At 44.9% G+C, this 25,592-nt stretch overlaps 1 protein-coding gene across 1 annotated transcript in view; it reads left to right on the plus strand.

Annotated features, from left to right (window-relative positions):
* Window positions 1-25,592, plus strand: part of RPA1 (replication protein A1) — a 47,945-nt gene that overhangs the window by 15,633 nt on the left and 6,720 nt on the right. The window contains exons 6-14 of the mRNA XM_084650904.1: window positions 916-1,005; window positions 2,695-2,827; window positions 6,765-6,867; window positions 8,120-8,188; window positions 8,337-8,529; window positions 9,616-9,755; window positions 11,982-12,130; window positions 22,414-22,546; window positions 23,877-24,053. Of these exons, the coding sequence (XP_084507030.1) occupies window positions 916-1,005; window positions 2,695-2,827; window positions 6,765-6,867; window positions 8,120-8,188; window positions 8,337-8,529; window positions 9,616-9,755; window positions 11,982-12,130; window positions 22,414-22,546; window positions 23,877-24,053 (1,187 nt within the window). The remainder of the gene's footprint in view (window positions 1-915; window positions 1,006-2,694; window positions 2,828-6,764; window positions 6,868-8,119; window positions 8,189-8,336; window positions 8,530-9,615; window positions 9,756-11,981; window positions 12,131-22,413; window positions 22,547-23,876; window positions 24,054-25,592) is intronic.

The raw sequence follows: 25,592 nt of genomic DNA on the forward strand, positions 1-25,592 counted from the left end.
TTCCCATGCTAACTCAGGGTTTCTCCCATGCCTTCCTGCCTAAAGAGCTTTGTAGTCTTTCTCCTCTGGAGTGTTCTCTTTGTGTTCTGTGGCTGGTTCCTCTCTCTGGGAACTTCTGCTCTCCAGGAACACACCACTGGGAGTAGCTTTCCTATCGAGCGCCCCTGTGGAGCATCCTCTTGGTTCTGGGCTCCTGCTTGAGGCCCATAAGCTGAGGCCCAGGTGTTTCTTACCTAATTAACTTCTGCCCACCTGTTTATCCAATTAACCATCCATAGGTAGATCTGGGTTGGCTCATTCTTTTCAGTAGAGCCTGTCACGGGGAGGCTGGGTGCCTGACTCCACAGAGGACCACCCCTTGTGACAGGCATCCGAAAGGCACTTTTAATTACTTGGGTCCTCATAAAGCAGTTTGCTGTGAGAGATCTGGTTGAGATCCATATATGCTGTGGCATTTCTCAGGCATGGTCTACATTTAAAAGTTAGGTCAATATAGCCATGGTGCTCAGGGGTGTGGAAAAAAGTTCACACCCCCTGAACACCATAGCTATGGTGACATTAACCTCCAACATGAGGGCAGCTTGGTTGATAGAAGAATGTTTCTGTCGACCTACCTACTGTTGCTTGGGGTTTTGGAGTTTCTGTGGTGATGAGGAAAACCCCTGTCATTGCTGTAGGATGCATCTGCACAACAGCAGCACATCTGTGGCACAATAGCTGTGCTGGTCTAGTGCCCATAGCCTCAGGGTGGCTTGCTATTGTCTTGTAACACATTTGAATGTTAGAGGGTGTTATGTGCTATGGAGCTCTTGTGAAAACAAGGTTCCATCTCAAAAAGGCACCTTAAGGCAGTTTTAATTACTTTGATCTCCAGTCCATTGCACTATAAGTAGTCTCTTCCCCTCTGGTTAACAGGACAGGGGCACCAGCAGCAACGTTCCTCAGTTCCAGCAGCCAGCCCAACACACAGCAAACCACAGCAGCAGAATGGAAATTCAGCAGTAGGTAAGACACTTCTCATTCAGGGTGTCTAAATATTGGCTTGCAATACTGAATTGAATTATGAGCCTGAATTTGTTTAGGACTGGAAAGTAAACCTAGCTAGAGAATCCTATAACAGCAGAGAATGGAGGCAACTTCAGGGCACCACTTCAAAGTGCTGAGAAAAGAGAGGGCAAGAAGTTGTTCTAAACCAGGAAATGAAAAGTATACAGCAACAGACAAACCGTAAATGTCTCTTCATTCACTTACTGTCCCTGAGAGAATGCTGTCCTAGAATCTTTGGAATCTGTTTTCATGGCGAAAAGGAACTACTGCCTTTAAAATATTTGAGCCCTTCTGTGAGGGAAGAATGATGAGTTCATCTTAAAATGCATGAAAGAAACTTGGTAAAAATTCTTGACCTCGTTTGGGAAGTGGCATATATTGCACATTCTTTCTGATGGATGGCTTTTGGTTGAGGCCTTGTCTACGCTGCCACTTTACAGCGCTACAACTTTCTCCCTCAGGGGTGTGAAAAAACACAACACCCCTTCCGCCCCTAGCACTGCAAGTTTCAGCGCAGTAAAGTGGCAGCGTAGACGGTGCACCAGTGCTGGGAGCTATTCCCCTCGTGGGGGTGGTTTTTTACAGCAATGGGAGAGGTCTCTCCCAGCGCTGGTGCCGTGACTACACAGCCCTGTTCTTTATGCGCTTTAACATTGCTAGTGAAGATACATTGTGCCCTCTAGACAACTAAACAGATCGTGGTTCCAAACTGATTGAAAGGGTGTGTCCGTGCTCAGCCATTGAAGCAGAATGGTTAGGTGTTATAGGTATGAGATTCAATTGAAACTGCCTCTATAAATACTAGTTTTTGGTGAGGGCTTTAAATTGGCGTATAAATTGTTTGTCTAGCTGCAGATTTATTTTTCAAGCAAAAAGGTTTCAATCCAAGTCTGAGCTATGAGTAAGATTTGGGACCTGCCTTAGACTTTTTTGGCCAAATTGCACTATTTGAGAAGCATTTTGAAATAGATACGAGAATTTTGAAGCCTGCTTACTAAGACAAAAGTGAAAATGACTCCTACCTTACTTTCTTTACTCCTTACCTTACTTAAACGTATTTGGTTATTCGTTTTACATTTATAGGAGCATAAAAAGGCTTAGTAACTGTGTGTTTGAGTTCTCCAAGGAGCTGCAGGACTGTAGCTAAACTTGCCATATCTTATTGGTGCTGGTTTGTCCTTGCTGATTAATCCGCTGACAGTTAGCTGATGATTCTAACTGAACACCCTTGGAGACTTGTCCATAGTTGCCATTCTTTGTTCACTTACGGTTTAATAGTCATAAAAGACTGAAGCATTTCTCTTCTGAAACCGTTTGCAGTGACAGACTAGGTATAGTTTGTGACTCAAGAGTAGAAGTGCTTTAAAACAGTGAATAACTTCTTTAAAAACATACTGTTTGGTGCCTTTGTACCCTGGTGACTGGAGACTTATAAATGCCTACATGCACTTTCTTCTACTTGCTTGTGTGCACCATCTTCCTGTAGCCAGTGAGGAAACTTCTGTTGCAGATTAAGTGAGTGGTGCCTGGCTTGGCACTGCCACTTGAAAGTTATTTACTTTAATCTTTGTCTACACGTAGAAAACAAAAGTGCAAGATCATTTTGTCCGAGTTCTATATGACTGAATTTATGCTTGTTTTTTCTAGGCCCCACTACTACTAAGTACCATGGCCCCTCAAAGCAGTTTGGTAAAGCAGGTGGTACTAGCTTCTTGAGCACCCCTGGTGGATCACAGTCCAAAGTGGTACCAATTGCCAGTCTGAACCCATACCAATCCAAGTGAGTTACTCTACCAGCCAGGTTCAAAGAATACTGCATGCATGAAGGAATGATGCTCAGAGTAAATTTCTGTTCTCTCAGAAGAAACCTCAGTCTTTTACGTCTGCCAAAAATTCTTTAATTTCTCTCGGACACAGTGTCAGTTACCTCAACACAGCTGGTACTAAAGGTATTTTTTCGATTACCCCATGTCCTAGGAACTCTGATAATCTGAGATTAGGCTCTGGATCACCAAGCTCTACGATACAACTGCGGTTGTATCGTAGAGCTTGGCTGTAGATAATGGATCGTGTGGTGTGGTCTGGATGAAAGCTGGAGGCATGTAGGTAAGTATAGCGGTCAGTAGGTTTCCGGCGTAGGGTGCTATTTATGTGACCATCGCTTATTGGGATTGGGCCAAAAGAAATCTGATGAGGTTCAATAAGGATAAGTGCAGGGTCCTGCACTTAGGACAGAAGAACCCAATGCACCGCTACAGACTAGGGACCGAATGGCTAGGCAGCAGTTCTGCGGAAAAGGACCTAGGGGTGACAGTGGACGAGAAGCTGGATATGAGTCAGCAGTGTGCCCTTGTTGCCAAGAAGGCCAGTGGCATTTTGGGATGTATAAGTAGGGGGCATAGCGAGCAGATCGAGGGACGTGATCGTCCCCCTCTATTCGACATTGGTGAGGCCTCATCTGGAGTACTGTGTCCAGTTTTAGGCCCCACACTACAAGAAGGATATGGATAAATTGGAGAGAGTCCAGCGAAGGGCAACAAAAATGATTAGGGGTCTGGAACACATGACTTATGAGGAGAGGCTGAGGGAATTGGGATTGTTTAGTCTGCAGAAGAGAAGAATGAGGGGGGATTTGATAGCTGCTTTCAGCTACCTGAGAGGTAGTTCCAGAGAGGATGGTTCTAGACTATTCTCAGTGGTGGAAGAGGACAGGACAAGGAGTAATGGTCTCAAGTTGCAGTGGGGGAAGTTTAGGTTGGATATTAGGAAAAACTTTTTCACTAGGAGGGTGGTGAAACACTGGAATGCGTTGCCTAGGGAGGTGGTGGAATCTCCTTCCTTAGAAGTTTTTAAGGTCAGGCTTGACAAAGCCTTGGCTGGGATGAATCATAGAATCATAGAATATCAGGGTTGGAAGGGACCCCAGAAGGTCATCTAGTCCAACCCCCTGCTCAAAGCAGGACCAATTCCCAGTTAAATCATCCCAGCCAGGGCTTTGTCAAGCCTGACCTTAAAAACCTCTAAGGAAGGAGATTCTACCACCTCCCTAGGTAACGCATTCCAGTGTTTCACCACCCTCTTAGTGAAAAAGTTTTTCCTAATATCCAATCTAAACCTCCCCCACTGCAACTTGAGACCATTACTCCTCGTTCTGTCATCTGCTACCATTGAGAACAGTCTAGAGCCATCCTCTTTGGAACCCCCTTTCAGGTAGTTGAAAGCAGCTATCAAATCCCCCCTCATTCTTCTCTTCTGCAGGCTAAACAATCCCAGCTCCCTCAGCCTCTCCTCATAACTCATGTGTTCCAGTCCCCTAATAATTTTTGTTGCCCTTCGCTGGACTCTCTCCAATTTATCCACATCCTTCTTGAAGTGTGGGGCCCAAAACTGGACACAGTACTCCAGATGAGGCCTCACCAATGTCGAATAGAGGGGAACGATCACGTCCCTCGATCTGCTCGCTATGCCCCTACTTATACATCCCAAAATGCCATTGGCCTTCTTGGCAACAAGGGCACACTGCTGACTCATATCCAGCTTCTCGTCCACTGTCACCCCTAGGTCCTTTTCTGCAGACCTGCTGCCTAGCCATTCGGTCCCTAGTCTGTAGCTGTGCATTGGGTTCTTCCGTCCTAAGTGCAGGACCCTGCACTTATCCTTATTGAACCTCATCAGATTCCTTTTGGCCCAATCTTCCAATTGGTCTAGGTCCTTCTGTATCCTATCCCTCCCCTCCAGCGTATCTACCACTCCTCCCAGTTTAGTATCATCCGCAAATTTGCTGAGAGTGCAATCCACACCATCCTCCAGATCATTTATGAAGATATTGAATAAAACCGGCCCCAGGACCGACCCTTGGGGCACTCCACTTGATACCGGCTGCCAACTAGACATGGAGCCATTGATCACTACCCGTTGAGCCCGACAATTTAGCCAGCTTTCTACCCACCTTATAGTGCATTCATCCAGCCCATACTTCCTTAACTTGCTGACAAGAATACTATGGGAGACCGTGTCAAAAGCTTTGCTAAAGTCAAGAAACAATACATCCACTGCTTTCCCTTCATCCACAGAACCAGTAATCTCATCATAAAAGGCGATTAGATTAGTCAGGCATGACCTTCCCTTGGTGAATCCATGCTGGCTGTTCCTGATCACTTTCCTCTCATGCAAGTGCTTCAGGATTGATTCTTTGAGGACCTGCTCCATGATTTTTCCAGGGACTGAGGTGAGGCTGACTGGCCTGTAGTTCCCAGGATCTTCCTTCTTCCCTTTTTTAAAGATTGGCACTACATTAGCCTTTTTCCAGTCATCCGGGACTTCCCCGGTTCGCCACGAGTTTTCAAAGATAATGGCCAGTGGCTCTGCAATCACAGCCGCCAATTCCTTCAGCACTCTCGGATGCAACTCGTCCGGCCCCATGGACTTGTGCACGTCCAGCTTTTCTAAATAGTCCCTAACCGCCTCTATCTCCACAGAGGGCTGGCCATCTTTTCCGCATTTTGTGATGCCCAGCGCAGCAGTCTGGGAGCTGACCTTGTTAGTGAAAACAGAGGCAAAAAAAGCATTGAGTACATTAGCTTTTTCCACATCCTCTGTCACTAGGTTGCCTCCCTCATTCAGTAAGGGGCCCACACATTCCTTGGCTTTCTTCTTGATGCCAACATACCTGAAGAAACCCTTCTTGTTACTCTTGACATCTCTGGCTAGCTGCAGCTCCAGGTGCGATTTGGCCCTCCTGATAACATTCCTACATGCCCGAGCAATATTTTTATACTCTTCCCTGGTCATATGTCCAACCTTCCACTTCTTGTAAGCTTCTTTTTTATGTTTAAGATCCGCTAGGATTTCACCATTAAGCCAAGTTGGTCGCCTGCCATATTTACTATTCTTTCGACTCATCGGGATAGTTTGTCCCTGTAACCTCAACAGGGATTCCTTGAAATACAGCCAGCTCTCCTGGACTCCTTTCCCCTTCAAGTTAGTCCCCCAGGGGATCCTGGCCATCCGTTCCCTGAGGGAGTCGAAGTCTGCTTTCCTGAAGTCCAGGGTCCGTATCCTGCTGCTTACCTTTGTTCCCTGCGTCAGGATCCTGAACTCAACCAACTCATGGTCACTGCCTCCCAGATTCCCATCCACTTTTGCTTCCCCCACTAATTCTACCCGGTTTGTGAGCAGCAGGTCAAGAAAAGCACCCCCCCTAGTTGGCTCCTCTAGCACTTGCGCCAGGAAATTGTCCCCTACGCTTTCCAAAAACTTCCTGGATTGTCTATGCACCGCTGTATTGCTCTCCCAGCAGATATCAGGAAAATTAAAGTCACCCATGAGACTCACTCACTCATTTAATTGGGGATGGGTCCTGCTTTTGAGCAGGGGGTTGGACTAGATGACCTCCTGAGGTCCCTTCCAACCCTGATATTCTATGATTCTATTAGCACTGTAGTGTCTAGGAAGTGCTTCCAAGAGAATTGTGCTTTATCACGCTATATGCCTTAAAAGTGACTGTTTTCTTAAATGTTGTTGCTTCTCTCTAATTTCTGTTTTAATGGTATAGACAGTATACTGTTTACACAGACAAGTAGAATCACTGAGATACAGTGGAGAATACTAGGTTCTAAATTAACATCTCAAGAACTGAAAGTCTGTGAAATTTGTAAGACTCCACTCCAGTCTAAAAAAGGACATTGGAGTACTAATTCTTACTGTCTTGTTTCCAGATGGACCATCTGTGCTCGTGTTACTCAGAAAGGCCAGGTTCGCACATGGAGCAACTCCCGTGGTGAAGGAAAGCTGTTCTCTATGGAGCTGGTTGATGAAAGTGTAAGTACTGTGGTGGGATCCAAGATACTACTGTGATGGGAGCCATAGAAGTACCTAGATAGGAGCAGATGAGTTTTTGAGAAACAACATTCTGAGAGAAATGAGAGAAGGAAGAACAAAGGAAATAGTTGGCAGATTTGTTATAGAGAATGGCATTCTTTGAGGTGTTAATGTACTTGATAGTCCTGCATTCATTCGCTCAGAGTCTTTACAGCTATCTAAAATGGGACCCTAAATACAGTTATTTGCCTCTTTTTGTTAACTCAGTCTAACATGTGGTAAGTGGCCAAAAATGGTGGCAGCATCAGAATCTGGTATCTATGCAGATGGACAATGTCTCTGGTTTGTGGCACTCCCCTTTAGACTGGCAGATGAATCCCATTGCTGTTGCTAGGACTTCACATCCGTAATACAAGGAATAAGACATGGAATTTAAATGAGCATCTCCAAATAGAAACTCTCATTTTAATTGGGAAATCAGAATGTATAAAAAAGTAATAAAGGGAAATTCCATTTCTGGTTTATTTTGATAAGTGAATCAGTGTGGTCAATCTAAGCCTGCTCTTGAGACTTGTTACACAAATATGTTGATTAAACTATTTTGTTACACAGCAGCTTGTTTGTTTGTATGAGATTATTTTTAGTACCAAATGTGTGGTTCATAATTTGACACATCTTCATCAGCCTTTTATTTCACTTCTGTATGCTGTCAGCATTTTGACTGACAGTTTTTATTTTAATTTTTAATATTTCTATTGCATAAATATCTTAACTAGTGGAATTCTAGCTCTGTCATTTATTGTCATTCAGGGAAGAGCTTGTCACAACACACACTGCTGTATTGATCAGATAAGATGTCATCCCCTAAATTTGTGAAGCTAAATGCTATATCTAAAATGAGGTATTGCCTAATCTGTAAAATGACATAATTAATGCAAGGTTCGGGCATATCTGTTCAGAGCTACACTTCTTTACTACACTGTGATGGCATACTGTATGCACCACCACATCTCATTCTTTCTGGAGTTTTTTTATATGGGGTTGTTAAAACATGGAGATGAAATCAGATGGTCAAGCAAAGGATTTATCATCCTAGTTATAGCAAAATATGTATGGAAAATTTATTTCTTCCGTGGCTGGAAGAAGGCTACCCCTACAGAGCATTACACATCTGTAGAAATGGTGCCACTTTTATTGGAAAGATTTTGCGTGCTGAATTTTAGTTCTAACTGGCTTTTGCATTTTCCTGCAGGGTGAAATTAGAGCTACTGCTTTCAATGATCAAGTGGACAAGTTCTTTCCCCTCATTGAATTGAACAAGGTGTAGTATCATTATTATTTTATAAACCGATATGAGCTAAAGAGAGGTGTTCATAGAGTGTACAGGGTTGTTTAATGTGAGCGTAAGCCATCTGCAGCCTTTCAGTGCGGGTGTATCCTATGTTTCATCACTTCTCCTTCTCCTCTAGGTGTATTACTTCACCAAAGGCCATCTGAAGACTGCTAACAAGCAGTACACAGCTGTGAAAAATGACTATGAGATCACATTCCATAATGAGACTTCTGTTGTACCCTGTGAGGATGCTCAGCACCTTCCTTCAGTTCAGTTCGAGTTTGTGCCCATCTCTGACTTGGAGAACACATGCAAAGACTCAATTATCGGTGAGTCTGTATTGCAAGATGGGGAGCCATGAGGCTTAAAATTAGTCGTCTTGTACCAAATACTTGAGGAGCAGATGAAGAAACCTATAGTGCTATGTGATTGATATGTTCTCTATTAGACATTGACATTCAGTTACTGCAGTGGTGGATGCCCCTAGAAATGCCTGAGGTAGTTACTTTTGCTTGTTTCGCTGCTAGGAACTTTAGAGATGGATGTCCAAGTTCAAAGCGGTGTAGAGATTAGAGGACATGTTGCACGAGTTTATCACTTCTAAATTGTCCAAACATGTTTGAGTTGCCAAATGAAAATGACTTCGGTGTCCTCATCATAGTTCCTAGCAGATCCACTTTATAATCCCTTGCTCCAGAGAGCCTCATACTCGAATAAAGAACAGGAGTACTTGTGGCACCTTAGAGACTAACAAATGTATTAGAGCATAAGCTTTCGTGGGCTACAGCCCACTTCATCGGTTGCATAGAGTGCAACATATAGTAAGAAGAGATAGATAGATATACACACAGAGAACATGAAAAAGTGGAGTAAGAGGCTAATTAATTAAGATGAGCTATTAGCAGGGGAAAAAAAACTTTTGTAGCGATAATCAAGATGGTCCATTTAGACAGTTGACAAGAAGGTGTGAGGATACTTAACATGGGGAAATAGATTCAATATATGTAATGACCCTGCCACTCCCAGTCTCTCTTCTACTCTGAAACCTGTCATACAGGAATAGAAAGTGGTGCTGCAAGGTGAGAATGAAGTCCATTTTATAAAGTGGTAGGAGAGAAGATTGCACAAAATCTTAATCTACCTGGTACGGTGAGTCCCTTACTTTCATGAACGCTAAATTCATGAACAAAATAGTATTCCAAAGATGTAATGGATTTTTCTTTCACCAACAGCCTTTCTACTTTAATATACAGGGTTCTCAGGTTTTAGCCTTTTAGAATTTTAACAGTGATTTAGAATCTCACAAGATGTAATCTGATGCTACCTATGTGTGAGTTCTTCCCATGCAGTCTTTGCTCATCTGCTCCAGCCATGACCTTTCAAGTAATTCTAACTGAATTATGCCTACTTTTCAGACATAATTGGAGTCTGTAAGAGCTATGAAGACAGCACTAAAATTACAGTGAAGTCTACCAATAGAGAGGTGTCCAAGAGGAATGTGCATTTGATGGATACATCGGGGAAGATGGTGACAGCTACTCTTTGGGGAGATGAGGTAAGTGCCCTGTTACCTGTTCTGAGCTTTCAGATATATTAAAAAGAAGAATGGCTATGGTATGTCACCTGAGGCAGGTAATAGTACTAGGCTAAGGGAGGGGATGCATCTCAGTATTGAGGGTGAAAGATTTAGTTTGGCTTCACTCTGATCTGACATTGTTAGCCTTTCTCCAAAATAACTTTATGCTGTGGCTGATCTGGTGTAGTTTGAGCAACACTGTGCGTCATGGCTGTCAAGCGTCTGGAGATAAACAGGCTTCTGATTCAGGAAGCCAATCTCAGCATTAGCTCCAGGGGAGTTGCTGCTTGATCAAGGAAGAGCTCAATGACCAAAGGTGTCCAGGAGGGTTAAGTTTTATTTGTAGGGCAGGGTCCTTGCAACCCTGACTAAAACCAGTGCTTGTCAAGGGTTGTGAGGAGGAGTCAACCTCAAAAAGCTAGCAGGAATAAAGAGCTCATGAATGTATTTAGTTTTTAACCATTGGGATTTGGGGGACGTGAGCTCAATTTTGAGCATTGCCATAAATGTCTGTTGTGGCCTTGAACAAGTCACTGTGTTGTTTTCTAGTGATGTGGTAGGCTCTTGTTGATCTGTGCCCCAGTTTCCTGTCTGTAAAATGGGTATGATTCTGATCCACCTGACAAGGATTCCTTGAGGCTAGATGTTCATAAGTCACACAGCCTCTCTGATGGAAGGTGTCACAGAAGAGCTAAATGTTAACTCCATGCAAATAGCCATTGTGCAGAGCTATAAACATTATGAATTAAAACTGTTTTCTGCCACAGACTGGAGAGGGTGAGAAAGCTGAGAGGGAGGAGAGGGGCACAATGTGGGTCGTGAATGGCCAGTCTGCTGCTGCAGGGAGAGATCTGTGACCTGTGTGATCTGGCTGGATTTCTTGAATATAAGCACTCATTGTCTTTAATCCTGGTCTTACACTGCAGTTTGTTTGCACGGCCGAATATTGGGGTTGGTGGGGTGGATTGATTTTTTTAAATCATCAATTTTAATCATGATTTAAATCAGCAAGCAGGAAATCTTGGTTTAAATTATCAATCTTAGTAGTGTTTTGCATTTATACTTTTTAGTTATTGTCATAAAAAAGGGTTGAGTCTGATTAGTTGGTAACAATTATAGCATGTTGATTTGTAAGTAAATATAGCCTCTACTCTAAATTTTGTGCTGCTTTTTGCTAACCAGGAAGATATACTTTATTGATGCACAATTCTATAGCTTAAATTACATTTATTCAGATTCTTAATTTTTATATTTTTTTATTGCTGGTGAACGATGTATTTCTTTACTAGATTGATTTTTTTTTTTTATTTGTGCTTTGTGTAAAGCTCTGTGTTGGATGGAAATTCAATTTCAGTTAAAAATTCGCATCATTTTAATTTTTATTAGTTAAATAAAAATACTGTATGTGCTGGATACATAAGGAAAAAAGCTTATCAAAACATGTTTTCTATTTTAAAAATTATTTATTAAACAAAGGAAGAATTATAGAAACATATAAATGTAGAGCTGGAAGGGACCTCAATTTTTATAAGCATATTTTAATTTTGTAAACATACTCTCCACTCCATCATCTAAGTCATGAAGGAGAATATTCAATAGTACCAGACTCAGGATAAATTTCTGTGGGACCTCAGTAGATACGTCATCCCAGTTTGACAGCAAACCATTGATAACTACTCTTTGAGTGGTGACAGGTTTCAGAGGGGTAGCCCTGTTAGTCTGTATCAGTAAAAACAAATGAGGAGCCCTAGACTATATTTCCCTAGTTTGTTTATGAAAATGTCATGTAGGATGGTCAAAAACCTGACTAAGATCAAGATCACACCTACTACTTCCTCCTATCCACTAGGCCAGCAATCCTGTCAAAGAAGATAAATAGGTTGATTTGGCATGATTTGTTCTTGACACACCCATGTTAGCTATTGAAATTAGGCTGACTTCATTTTTCTCCAGTTAAATGCGCACACACTAGGGTTTGGGGACTTCCTGCATTCTCTGAGATTGGCCATTGGGGATACAAAAATCCTTTAAACAATGATTAATAGCCAGTTTTCAAAGGCTTAATGACCTAGCTTAGATACTGTACCTCATAGGTACAGCTGGACAATCTGGTCCAGTTTTGGCCTGTTTTTAGTCATGATCTATGAATTATGAACCGAGGTGAGCTGCCACATTGGGCCATTAATGTTTTCTGTGTTTTCACAGGCTGAAAGATTTGATGGTTCTAGACAACCTGTGGTAGCCATCAAAGGAGCCAGAGTCTCTGATTTTGGTGGCCGGAGTCTCTCTGTCCTGGCTTCCAGCACAGTCGTGGTGAACCCAGATAGTCCAGAAGCATTTAAGCTCCGAGGATGGTATGACTGTGTACTTGTGTTGAATAGAGGGGACTGCCTATTGCTTGACTTTAACTTGTTGGGGATTCTGTTCTTGTGTTACCCCTGTAATCCACGTGAGCAGTCTACAGAGCATTAAGGGAAACACTGGATTTGGGTTCTAAATAGAACAGTTTCCATTTCTCTTGGAGGCATTATGGCCTTCGAAAGGTTGGTTTTAAAATTCTTAAACTGACAAACCTGTATTCCCATAGCAAACTATGAAGAAATTGGAGAAGAAGCAATTAGAGTGGAAGTGGTGCATGTTGACCCATATCCTTGGAAGACAGCATGAAATCAGACTTTTAACAACTCTGCTTCTATGGGTTTTACCTGAGAGAATGTTTTTCTTCCACAAGCTTTATCTACTCTGCAGGATCTTGTGTGTTCAGCTAGTGTGGGTGGGAGGAATAGTTTTGATTCTTGAAAGGTTTTGTTGTTGTATTGCAGCCTCCTTTTCCTTTATTAGATGCCTTTTATGGTATAATAACAAAATGACATCAGATCTTTGTCGTCAAAGTAATGTAATTCCAGAGGTTCCCCTAGTGCTGCTAGATTACAAGCCCTGCTAAGAGGAAACTACAAGTGTAGAAAGGATGATCTAGTGAATAAGGCGCTGGACAGGGACTGAGATCCTGAATTCAATGCCTGGCTCAGTTAGACACTCTGATCTTTCACGAGTCACTTAATCTACCCTGTGCCTCCATTTCTCACCTGTAAAATGAGGATAGTACTTCCATACCTCACAGGACTGTTGAGAATAAAATCGTTAATGGTTCTGAGGTTCAGATACTGCTGCAGTTTTCATTAAATGCTGTTTTTTACGAAGTGCTGTCAGCATGCTCAGTCTGTACCAGATACAGAAATAGCCCCTCCTTCAAGGAGGTTATGCTGTAGTAGACAGCGAGCATCAAACACATTGGGAAATGTGGAACAGGGCTCTATCTTAAGATACATGTTTGTTTGTTTGTTTTAATGTAAGTGTAGGCTCATGTTTGTGGGCTCTGTACAATAAGTGAGGTTTGAGGAGGAATTTTAAAGGGGTGGGAGTCTGGTGGAGGGCACACCATGGGGAAAAAAAGTGTGAAAATGAATATGACGGAAGATGAGAGGAGAGGATAAAAAGTAAGAAATGAGATCAAAGATACAGGGAAGAGCAGAGGTGTGCGGTCTAAAAGGTGAGGATGAGAAACTTAACATTCCCCTGCCTTTTGGAGTCAAGTTACAAAGAAAACACTCCAAACTGTAACATGATGGAATTGCTACGTTTAAATAAACATAACTAATGTTGAGCAACATGGTGGGGAATAGTGTATTTGGCACTGTACTTCAGGCTGCTTAAAAATAACTTGGAGCAAGTTAGCCCATGACATGATCTAGTAGATCTTCCTGATAGTTGGGTTCTTTCTCATGCTTCACCAGCATTAATATTTCATTGGTGGTTGCCTCTGGACAGTAAATTAGAGCTCTCAAAATTAGTTTTTACACTAACATAGCCATGTATTGTGATGGTTTAGTGTGATGTCTGCGTTGTACTCATAAGACCTTACAGTGCAGAGAAGAGTGCATGGCCTCCCAAACGAACTGGAAACGCTTTCCTCCCTAAGAAAAGCTAAACAAACACTGCATTAAAGTAACAATGCACAGCAGTTTCTCAGGGATGGGAGAAAGAAACACCAGTAAGTGCTTCAGCTTTTGAGTTTCCTGGCTCTGGAATATCAGAATCCTAAATAGTATCATTCTCTTTTTTGGGAGTTCTAGATTTTTGTTAGTTCAAGATCATGATGTCCTTCTCTCCATCAGAAAATGGGTTTAGTCTATCAGTGCCACTTGTCACCTAGCTGCGGTTGCTGGAGCATGAAGTGATGAGCTTTCACCAGCCTGCTCTCAGCCTCTTCTGACCTTGAGGGGAGGGACAGATAGGGTCATAACTCAACCTCTGATTCTCCCACTTGGCACCATCTGTCTGCTTTTAGGCTTACTTTAATATCTGAGGGAAGCTTGGAGAAGATGTGCCTTTGGAAGGGAATTGGAGTAAGGGCTTGGGAGCCTTTTAAATTGATACCAGTTACTTTGGAAAACTATGTACAGAGTGCTTTTGCTTTTTTATGCAATGCACTTGGGTTCCATTTCAGTGACTCCCAGGCTTTCTAGACTCCTCTTCCCAAGACTTCTCGGTTCCTCTCTGAGGCCTCCCTCAACCCCATTCAGAGTGTACGTAGGTTGAGGCAAGGCTTCCTCATTATTTCAGTTCAGTTTTCAGTGTGCAACTAAGTTAGCCATGCACATGTTGGGTACTGCAGCCGCCTTAGCTGCATACTTCATAAGCTCAGCAAGATAATTGTATGCAAAGTGCAGTTATTCGAGTGCTTGCTCATGTCAATTCCTTCTAGGTGTGCGCGCGCCCATGTGCGTGGTTGTTGGAGATTTGTGCCTTAGCGGTATCTGTAGGGTCGCCAGCGGCACCCCCTTGAGTGCCGCGCTCATGCACTAGTATATCAGGCGCGACCAACCCTGTCCCCTTTCAGTTCCTCCTTACTGCCTGTGGTGATTGGTCGGTGCACCCTTCCTTGCATTGCAAGTGCTAGCGGTTTTCATCTAGTGTCTTCGAGCCTGAAGGCCTTGTAAACAGGTTTTTTTATAGCACTTAGTGTTAAGTAGTTAAGTGTAGTTAATAGTTAGCAGTTAGGGTCCCAGCAGGGACTTTGCCCCAGGCGGTACATGCCCCAGTCTCCCGGATTTGAGCCCTGCCTGGTCTGCAACAGGCCTATGCCTGTAAGTGACCTCCATAGTACCTGCCTCAAGTGCAATGGGGAATGACACGTTAGAGACAAGTGCCAAATTTGTAAGAACTTCCAGGCGTGCACGCAAAAGGAGCAGGATATTTGGCTATGGGCTCTCCCCATGGAGTCCGCCCTGCTTCCAGCCTCTGAGCAGCCCCAGCAAGACTCGCCAAGTATCTCTGCCTTGGTGCGCAGTGCTCCCACGGCACTGTTCCCTGTCACTGGTGCCCAAAAAGAAGACTAAAGAGCATAGCTCCCCAGCACCAAGCAAAAAGGGCCATGGGCCATTGGGCAAAGGACCCGCTTCAGGCCACCTGGCCACTCCAGAGCTGTGCACTTGCACTGCCCCCCCAGCTGGGGCTCTTAGTCCCGTGAAAGGTCCACCACCGACTCCCAGGAGCAGCATGGGACCAAAAACCCTGGCAGCACTGACTCCTTCACAGGCACCCCTTGTGCCGAGAGCACACAGGCCTCTGCCCATGCCGCCACTGCAGCATGTGCCCCACAAACTGGCAAAGGCTCCCCACAAGGGCAAGCCAGCCGCTAAGACCCCTTGGGGCAGTGGAGCGCCGCCAATCCCCTGAGACGAAGCAGTGCTCTCTACCTCTGCACTGCAGGTCGCCGGAGTCGCAGCCCGGATGCTCTGGGGCTCATCCTCGGTCACTGGCACCACGTTCATGGTCGCCACTGTGTCAATGCGGATCGCCTAGAGCAAGACGCCAGTCTCTGTACTACCGACGCTGCTCCCTCCCCCACAGATCATCCTCTAGGCACAGGTTCCAGTCGCCTGCATAGTGGGAACGCTCCCCATCACATCTCCAGCGCTGATCACCTCGCCTTGGGCATCAGTCCCCGACGGCAATGGCCAGCAAGCAGACCCTGTGTTAACAGCTCCACCGTGGTCACTGGAAAGGGATTCTCTTGCATGGAAGCCCAGTTCAGCCCCTTGCTTAGTCTGCACTAGGGCAAACGGGCACCCGAGGCTACGTCAACATTTCTAACTTAGCAGCGTGGCCAGTGGCTGGTGCAGTGGCCCTATTGGGGCTCATGGGTAATGCTGGTTGTGGCGATGCCCCCTTCTCACCACTGATCGGCCGCTGCCTCAGAGCAGCAGCTGGTGGCACCGGGCTTGGTGCACAGGGCACTCCCAGTGGTCAAAACAGAGGAAACGGCGCCCACCCCAAGCCTCCCTCCCCTGTGGGGGAAGATGCTCTGGAACCTCCCCTGGGGGTGCAATCATCATCCTGGTCCCCAGATGAGGCGGTTGCGGGTCCCTCAAGGGCAAGGCTGCTGGACAATTTCAAGGGAAATCAGGCTCTGCTGCGTTGGGTGGCCAAGAACTTGGGCCTGGAGGTGGAGGAAATAGCTGAGCAGATGGACACCTTGTTTGGCGTTCTGTCAGCTCCACCCCAACCCATGTCGCGCTACTGGTGCACGATGGTGTCCTTAAGAGTGCCAGTGGTCTCTGGCACACTCATTCCTCCTACCTCAAAGAGGGCCAAAAAGTAGTACTTTGTCCTGGCCAAGGGGGTTGAGTACCTCCCCGGCTCGCTGGTGGTCTCTGTGGCCAACAAAAGAGACAAGGAGGGGCATACCAGTTCGACCCTCAACAATAAAGAGGCTAAACGGTTTAGGAGAAAATTTATTTGACGGACAGTTTGCAGTTCCGGATGGCAAACCATCAGGCCCCCTTGGGCTGTTACAACTTTAAGTTATGGGACTCCCTCCGTAAGTTCGAGTCCTTTCCACAAGGTTTGACTCAAGAATTTGGCACTCTGGTGGAGGAGGACACTGCGGCCACCAGGTGCTCCCTCCAGAGGCTGTGGGATGTGGCAGACTCGTCAGCCAAGGTGGTCGCGCAGCTCCTGGCTTCAGACTGTAGGTCTATCCCAGGAAATGCAGACCTCCATCCAAGACCTCCCATTTGATGGGAACAGTCTCTTTTCAGACCAGACTGATGCGAAGTTACGTGGGCTGAAGGACACCAGGACCACCCTTTGCTCGCTGGGAATACATACGCTGCAGCCTGCGAGGAAGCAGTTCTAGCCGTCCCTGGCTCATCAAGGGCAGGTCCCGGAACCAAGTATAGAGAAGCCTTGCATGCCACCTGCCATGACCTGGGCCTGTTGATGATAAATGAGAGAAAATCTACCTTCCACCTTAAGGCCAGTCCAACACAAAGTTCATATGAGCGGTTCTCAACTCCACGCAAGCCAGCGCCTTCCTTCCGGAGGAGCGTTTTCAGACCGTCGGACCTGATTTCCCATGTGAGGAGCTGCCCGCTCACCATGGCTCACACTTGCCTGCTGTTGTTGGGCCACATAGGTGCCTGTGCCTATGTGGTCAGTCGTGTCCAGCTCTACCTCCGGCCTCTGCAAGCATGACTGGCATTGGTCTACATCCACAAAAGACATGATCTTGACCTGGTGGTTGGATGCCGGGACAGTGTTGCAGGTTGTCCCCTTTGTGACCCCTCCCCGCGCTGACCCTGGTCTCTGATACTTCCAACCTGGGCTGGGGAGCCCAGCTGGGTGAGCTGAGCACCCAGGGCGGATGGTTGCGGGATGATCTGGCCCTTTACATCAATGTCAGGGAGCTCAGAGTGGTTCCCCTGGCCTGCCAGGCCACTTTGCCCCACCTGAGGGGCAAAGTGGTGAAGGTCCTGATGGACAATACTGCTGCGATGTATTACATCAACAGATAGGGCAGAGCCAGGTCATCAGCCCTCTGTCAAGAAGCTCTCAACCTTTGGCACGTCTGTGTGCAGCATGCCACTCATCTGGTAGCCATACACCTGCCCGGCACCAAAAATATGCTAGCGGATCTCCTCAGCAGGACCTCTCGTCTTGCCAGGTGGATTTGTTTGCGTCCCACCGGAACAGGAAATGGCACATGTTCTGTTTGCTCCAGGGGATGGACAGGGGTTTGCTGTCAGATGCTTTCCTAATTCTGTGGTCAGGGGCCCTGATGTATGCCTTCCTGCCAGTGCCATTGATCCAGAGTCCTTCTGAGAATCAAGTGGGACAGGGCGAGGGTTATCCTGATAGCCCCCGAGTGGCCTCACCAGTACTGGTGCAGCATGCTGCTAGACCTTTCGGTAGCCGAGCTGCTGCGACTCCCTCTCTGGCCGGACCTGCTGTCTCAGAATCACAGCAGTCTCCTGCACACGAACCTGGAGGTGCTGCGCTTGACAACATGGCTGCTGCATGGTTATATGTGGATGAGTGGGAATGCTTGACCCGAGTGCAAGAGGTCTTGCTGGGTAGCAGAAAGCCCTCCACCAGTGTGACCTATCGGGCAAAGTGGGAAAGGTTTACATGCTGGGCCTCAGATCGGCATGTCTGAGTCCAGCAGGCCTCCCTGCAGGTGATCCTGGACTATCTCCCACACCTCAAGCTCTAAGGCTTGTCCTGTTGTCAGGGTCCACCTGGCTGCTATTTCGGCTTTTCATCCTCCGTTCCAAGGCAGGTTGATCTTCGCTCACGGCATGACGGCCTAACTCCTGGAAGGTCTGGAGAGTCTTTATCCGCACATCCGGGATCTGGTCCCTTATATGCCATCATGTGCCAGCAATGCCCCTCTGCCATGTACATTGGCCAAACCAGACAGTCTCTACACAAAAGAATAAATGGAGACAAATCTGACATCAGGAATTCATAACATTCAAAAACCAGTAGGAGAACACTTCGTTCTCCCTGGTCACGCAATAACAGACCTAAAAGAGGCAATTCTTCAACAAAAAAAACTTCAAAAACAGACTCCAACGTAATTTGCAAACTGTACACCATCAAATTAGGCCTGAATAAAGACTGGGAGTGGTTGGGTCATTACAAAACCTAATTTTCCCCTATACTAAGTTCCCCCTACTGTTACTCACACCTTCTTGTCAACTCTCTGAAATGGGCCACTCTCATTACCACTACAAAAGTGATTTTTCCTCCCTTGGTGTGTCCTACTGTTAATTGAATTGTCTCGTTAGACTGACCTCTCATTTGGTAAGGCAACTCCCATCTTTTCATGTGCTGTGTATTTCATAGAATCATAGAATATCAGGGTTGGAAGGGACCCCAGAAGGTCATCTAGTCCAACCCCCTGCTCGAAGCAGGACCAATTCCCAGTTAAATTATCCCAGCCAGGGCTTTGTCAAGCCTGACCTTAAAAACCTCTAAGGAAGGAGATTCTACCACCTCCCTAGGTAACGCATTCCAGTGTTTCACCACCCTCTTAGTGAAAAAGTTTTTCCTAATATCCAATCTAAACCTCCCCCACTGCAACTTGAGACCATTACTCCTCGTTCTGTCATCTGCTACCATTGAGAACAGTCTAGAGCCATCCTCTTTGGAACGCCCTTTCAGGTAGTTGAAAGCAGCTATCAAATCCCCCCTCATTCTTCTCTTCTGCAGGCTAAACAATCCCAGCTCCCTCAGCCTCTCCTCATAAGTCATGTGTTCCAGACCCTAATCATTTTTGTTGCCCTTCGCTGGACTCTCTCCAATTTATCCACATCCTTCTTGTAGTGTGGGGCCCAAAACTGGACGCAGTACTCCAGATGAGGCCTCACCAATGTCGAATAGAGGGGAACGATCACATCCCTCGATCTGCTCGCTATGCCCCTACTTATACATCCCAAAATGCCATTGGCCTTCTTGGCAACAAGGGCACACTGTTGACTCATATCCAGCTTCTCGTCCACTGTCACCCCTAGGTCCTTTTCCGCAGAACTGCTGCCTAGCCATTCGGTCCCTAGTCTGTAGCTGTGCATTGGGTTCTTCCGTCCTAAGTGCAGGACCCTGCACTTATCCTTATTGAACCTTATCAGATTTCTTTTGGCCCAATCCTCCAATTTGTCTAGGTCCTTCTGTATCCTATCCCTCCCCTCCTCCCAGTGTATCTACCACTCCTCCCAGTTTAGTATCATCCGCAAATTTGCTGAGAGTGCAATCCACACCATCCTCCAGATCATTTATGAAGATATTGAACAAAACCGGCCCCAGGACCGACCCTTGGGGCACTCCACTTGATACCGGCTGCCAACTAGACATGGAGCCATTGATCACTACCCGTTGAGCCCGACAATCTAGCCAGCTTTCTACCCACCTTATAGTGCATTCATCCAGCCCATACTTCCTTAACTTGCTGACAAGAATACTGTGGGAGACCGTGTCAAAAGCTTTGCTAAAGTCAAGAAACAATACATCCACTGCTTTCCCTTCATCCACAGAACCAGTAATCTCATCATAGAAGGCGATTAGATTAGTCAGGCATGACCTTCCCTTGGTGAAGGTTTATACCTGCTAATGTATTTTCCACTCCACGCATCTGATGAAGTGGGTTCTAGCCCACGAAAGCTTATGCCCAAATAAATTTGTTAGCCTCTAAGGTACCACAAGGACTCCTAGTTGTTTTTTCTCTGGGATTTGAATCTCATGTTGTCGAGGCTCATGGGCCCTCTATTTGAATCTCTGGCTTCCTGCTCTCTTCTCCTTCTCTCCTGGAAGAAGGAGTTCCTGATGGCTATTACGTCCGCTCACAGAATGTGTGAGCTCAGGGCACTTGCGTCAGAACAACCCTATATGGGGTTCTACAAGGATGAGGTTCAGTTGCAGCTGCACCCGGTGTTCTTGCCCAAGGTAGTCTTCCAGTTTCATACCAGCCAGGACATTTTCTAACTGGTCTTCTTTTCGAAGCCCCATAATTCCAAAGAGGAGCGCAGGTTACAGGCCTGGAGATCTGGCGGGTGCTGGCCTTCTATATCAGCAGGACACAGCCTTTCCGTAAATCAACGCAACTGTTCATTGCTGTGGCAGACAGGATGAAAGGTCACCCAGTGTCTGCTCAGAGGATTTCGTCCTGGATCACAGCGTGCATCTGATATAGCTATGAGCATGCGAGTGTGCCTCCGCTGGCGATAGTCAAAGCGCACTTGACTACAGCGCAAGCATCGTCAGTGGCCTTCTTGGCTCAGGTGCCGATCCAAGAGATCTGTAGAGCTGCTACCTGGTCGTCTGTCCACAAGTTTATGTCCCTGGGACGATGCTGGCTTCGGCAGGACAGTGCTGCTAGCTGCAAAACTGTGAACGCCGAGCCCACCTCCACTGGCACTGCATGTGAGTCACCTAGAACGGAAAGAACATGAGCAAGCACTCAAAAAAGAAAAAAACGGTTACCTACCTTTTGCAACTGTTGTTCTTCGAGATGTTGCTCATGTCCATTCCATTACCCACGCTCCTGCCCCTCTGTTGGAGTTGCCTGCAAGAAGGAACCAAGAGGGCATAGGGTTGGTGACGCGTGATATACCAGTGCGTGAGCATAGCACCGAAGGGAGCGCCACTGCCGACTCTACAGATACCGCTAAGCCAAAAATCTTCTCCAACCGAACACGTGGGCGTGTGCACACACACCTAGAATGGAATGGACATGAGCAACACCTCTCGAAGAAAAATAGTTACAAAAGGTAGGTAACTGTTTTTTTCCAGCAGGTTATAACTTGGCAAATCCAAACCAGTTTTTATCAGAACCCTCAAAAGCACTTCTCCGTGAGGTCTGTCTTTGTGCCAGGTTTCAACTTCCACTCCCTAACCATTTGGGCTTTAGAGCTGTGCAGAAGAATGTTGCAAGAATTTATTACAATAGTTAAGTGGTGTTCCATTCTTCTCAAAAATAGTTGAACTGTTATTACCCAAAATTTCCAGAAGAAAATCCCCTTTGTGCAAAGACTGAATATTAGAAACTTCTGCTTCAAAGTGAGTGGCTGAAAATGGGATTAGAATCAAAAGCTTATGCAGTCTTACCTATAATGGTCATTACTGCTCCTGTGGACTTCTGTTATTTCTTTGTGATGGATATATAACTAGTGGGTTTTTGAGAGAGCTTCTGCTAGCCAAATCAGATGTGCTGTAATTCAATTAATGGTCATGGCTGTATTGATGCAAGAGGCTATGCTTTTGTGGACAGTGGTCTCTGGGAGGTTTGACACAACTGAAATGAGCTTTCTGCTGAAATAAATTTGCCACTAAGTTGAAATCACAACATCACCTGAGCAGGGCTTGTAGCACCAGTTTCACTGACAGACATATTTGCTTATTTTAACTAAAGAAATATGATCTATTAAACACTATTTGCTTTTCTCTCAAAGCTGCAGGAAAGATAATGGCAGCATGTAATTTAATTCTAATTATGCAAATATCTGGCTGCTTCTAAAATGCATGCAATTCCTGGTTTGGCCACTAGCTGGCATCAAAGCTATGGACATGTAAAGCAGAATTTGTCCACTTTTGAGATTATAAAATACTATGCTAATTAAAACCGGATTAATTTATCCTGAAATGCTATTTGTGTAATATGCACATGGTACAGTAATTGTTTCCTGTGCAGGTCGCTGATAAACTCCCTCTTGCATTAAGTATGTAAAACTAAATATAAGATTTTGGATAAGTCTGGCTGGTTTGCATTCCAAAACTGGAAGAATCTCTGTGCTTTCAGGTTTGACTCTGAAGGGCAGCTTTTGGAATGTACCTCAATCTCTGATCTGAGAGGTGGACCAACAACTGGGGGAAATACCAACTGGAAAACTTTGCATGAAGCTAAATCTGAAAATTTGGGACAAGGAGATAAGGTAAAATAGGGCTATTAAATGCAAACTATGTATGCTGCATAGAAAATAAGTTAGGTTTTACTCAGGTGTGGTGTTTGAAGTTACCAGTTCTTGAGGGAGACTGTTACCTTTGGAGACTGTTAGAACTTTTGATCTTACTGAGTTTGAACAGAGGTTAATCAGATCCTGAAGTTCATGGCATCACTTTATTTATTTTTCATATTATAATAGCAGCTAGAATCCCCAACAGAGTTCTGGGCCCTGTTTTTAAAAAAAAAAAAAAAAAAAGACACTCTATGACCAAATAAGCTTTCAATCTTAATAGACAAGACTAATTGTGGGAGGAGAAACAGGTATAGAGAGGTGAAGTGACTTCCCCAAGGTCACACAGCAGGTAAGTGGAAGAGTTACATAAGAACATCATAACGCCATACTGGGTCAGACCAATAGTCTTATCTAGCCCAGTATCCTGTCTTCTTACAGTGGCCAATGCCAGGTGCCCCAGAGGGAATGAACAGAACAGGTAATCAACAAGTGATCCATCCCCTGTTGCCCATTACCACCTTCTGGCAACAGGGGCTAGGGACACCATCCCTGCCCATCCTGGCTAATTACCATTGATGGACCTATTCTCCATGAATTTATCTAGTTCTTTTTGGGGTTAGAACCCACGTCTGAGTCCCAGTTCAGTGCTCTGTTCATGAGATCACACTACCTTTTGTTTTTGAAATTTCAATGCTAAAGCTTCACGGTATAAACCTACCAGCATCTAAAGGGTAGGAAGAGACTTTTCATATAGGCAGGTTATTCCATAATTGTCCATTATGGAGTTTGTCTTCCTCTGAAGCATCTGGTGCTGGCCACTGTCAGACAGACTGGACTTGATGAACCATTGGCATGGCAGTTCCTGTGTTCTTTTGTTCTGCAGGCTGTGGTTTTACTGAATGTTAGTTTGCAGCACACTCTATTGTATATAGATCCTCTGCCTTTTTAATTTTACTCTCTGAAGAAGAATGGGGAAAGTATGAAATTTTGTTGTTGTGAATGAACAACAGAACATGAATCTCCAGTCTTGACTAGAGACAATGGGAAAGCAAATGTGCTCATTCTAATAAAGTAGGGATTGTGAACATGGTTCAATGAAGATTTAGGGACTTCATTTAACTTAATGGAATCCAAGAGCAGTGGCAGCAGCAGATTTGAGTTGCAAGTCCCAATGACCCACAAATTTGAGGTCTGTTAGTCATAAAAATCCAGCTATGGCCTTTCATGTTTTCCAATTCATTTAGAACTCAGATTCAGAAAAAAATCCCAGTGTTTTGTGGGTAATGTTGCTCTCTCATTCTCTCAGGCAGATTATTTTAGCTGCGTGGGCACAGTGGTATTCCTGCGCAAAGAGAATTGCATGTACCAGGCATGTCCCTCTCAGGACTGCAATAAAAAAGTGATAGACCAACAAAATGGACTGTATCGCTGTGAGAAATGCGATCGTGAGTTCCCCAACTTCAAGTATCGCATGATACTCTCGGTAAGTAAAAGGATTAGGTGAAATAGTGTTGCTCGTTGACCACATGCCTAGTATAAACATAATTATATGCTTTGTCTGAGAGAATGGGGCAGCAGAGTAGAGTGGTCCAACGTGTATGGATCCTGTGGATAAATGAGCATTAAGCAGCTTGTGTGCTTTAACCAAGCAGGTAAGGAGTGTTTCATTGATCTGATTAGCAGTTTGTTTCCTTCTGCTTCAATTAAAAGCTTTTCTTTATTCCAAAAAGTTTCAGGCTAACCCAGTTGATTCTGGTTTGCAAACATGGCATGCAGTGCAAAACTTAGATGGCCCACATCCCTTCAGTGATGAAGATAAACTAATGTAAAATGGCATTTCTGAAGAGTAGTAATAGCACTTTCACAGCTGATACCTATATTTAGTTCATTCTTTTGTAGGCAATGTTCTGCCTCTCATGCATTAATGGAACCCGCTTCAGGATAGTGTGCCTGAGAATTGTTATTGTGACACCTGCTTGCACCACTCACATTGAGATTCTTTTTAGCCTTTACGTTTATAAAATGCTTGAAAAATAGTGGGTTGTGCCTACCTTTAGAATTGCTGTGCTGGGGGGTCTGCTTGGGAGTGGATCTATTGCTGCAATTTCACTTTGGATAACACAAAGACTAAATGAAACAGTACTTCTAAACAGAAATACTCCTCTTATTAGAAAATCTAAAAATGTACAAACTACCCTATGAATTAGTATTTCTGCTGTGGAGTGTGGGGGGATGTGGGAGGTGTACTTATGAATTTCACACCACTTGAATCTCCTGTTTTTCACAGAAAGAACAAGGAGTACTTGTGGCACCTTAGAGACTAACAAATTTATTTGAGCATAAGCTTTCATGGGCGAAAGTCCACTTCATCAGATGCATGCAGTGGAAAATACAATAGGAAGACACACACACACACACACACACACACACACACACACAACATGAAAAAATGGGGGTTGCCATACCAACTCTTAACGAGACCAATCGATTAAGGTGAACTATTATCAGCAGGAAAAAAGCAAAAAAAACCTTTTGTAGTGATAATCAGGATGGCCCATTTCAAACAGTTGACAAGAATGTGTGAGTAACAGGAGGGGGGGAAATTAGCATGGAGAAATATTTTTTAGTTAGTGTAATGACTCATCCTCTCCCAGTCTTTATTCAAGCCTAATTTAATGGTGTCCAGTTCGCAGATTAATTCCAGTTCTACTGTTTCTCATTGGAGTCTATTTTTTGAAGTTTTTTTTGTTGAATAACTGCGACTTTTAGATCTGTAATTGAGTGTCCAGGGAGGTTGAAGTGTTCTCCGACTGGTTTTTGAATGTTATAATTCTTGACGTCTGATTTGTGTCCATTTATTCTTTTGTGTTGAGATTGTCCGGTTTGGCCAGTGTACATGGCAGAGGGGCATTGCTGGCACATGATGGCATATATCACATTGGTAGATGTGCAGGTGAATGAGCCTCTGATAGAGTAGCTGATGTAATTAGGTCCTATGATGGTGTCCCTTGAATAGATACGT

This window comes from Lepidochelys olivacea, assembly GCF_965140295.1.
Source record: "Lepidochelys olivacea isolate rLepOli2 genome assembly, chromosome: 17".
NCBI lineage: Eukaryota > Metazoa > Chordata > Testudines > Cheloniidae > Lepidochelys > Lepidochelys olivacea.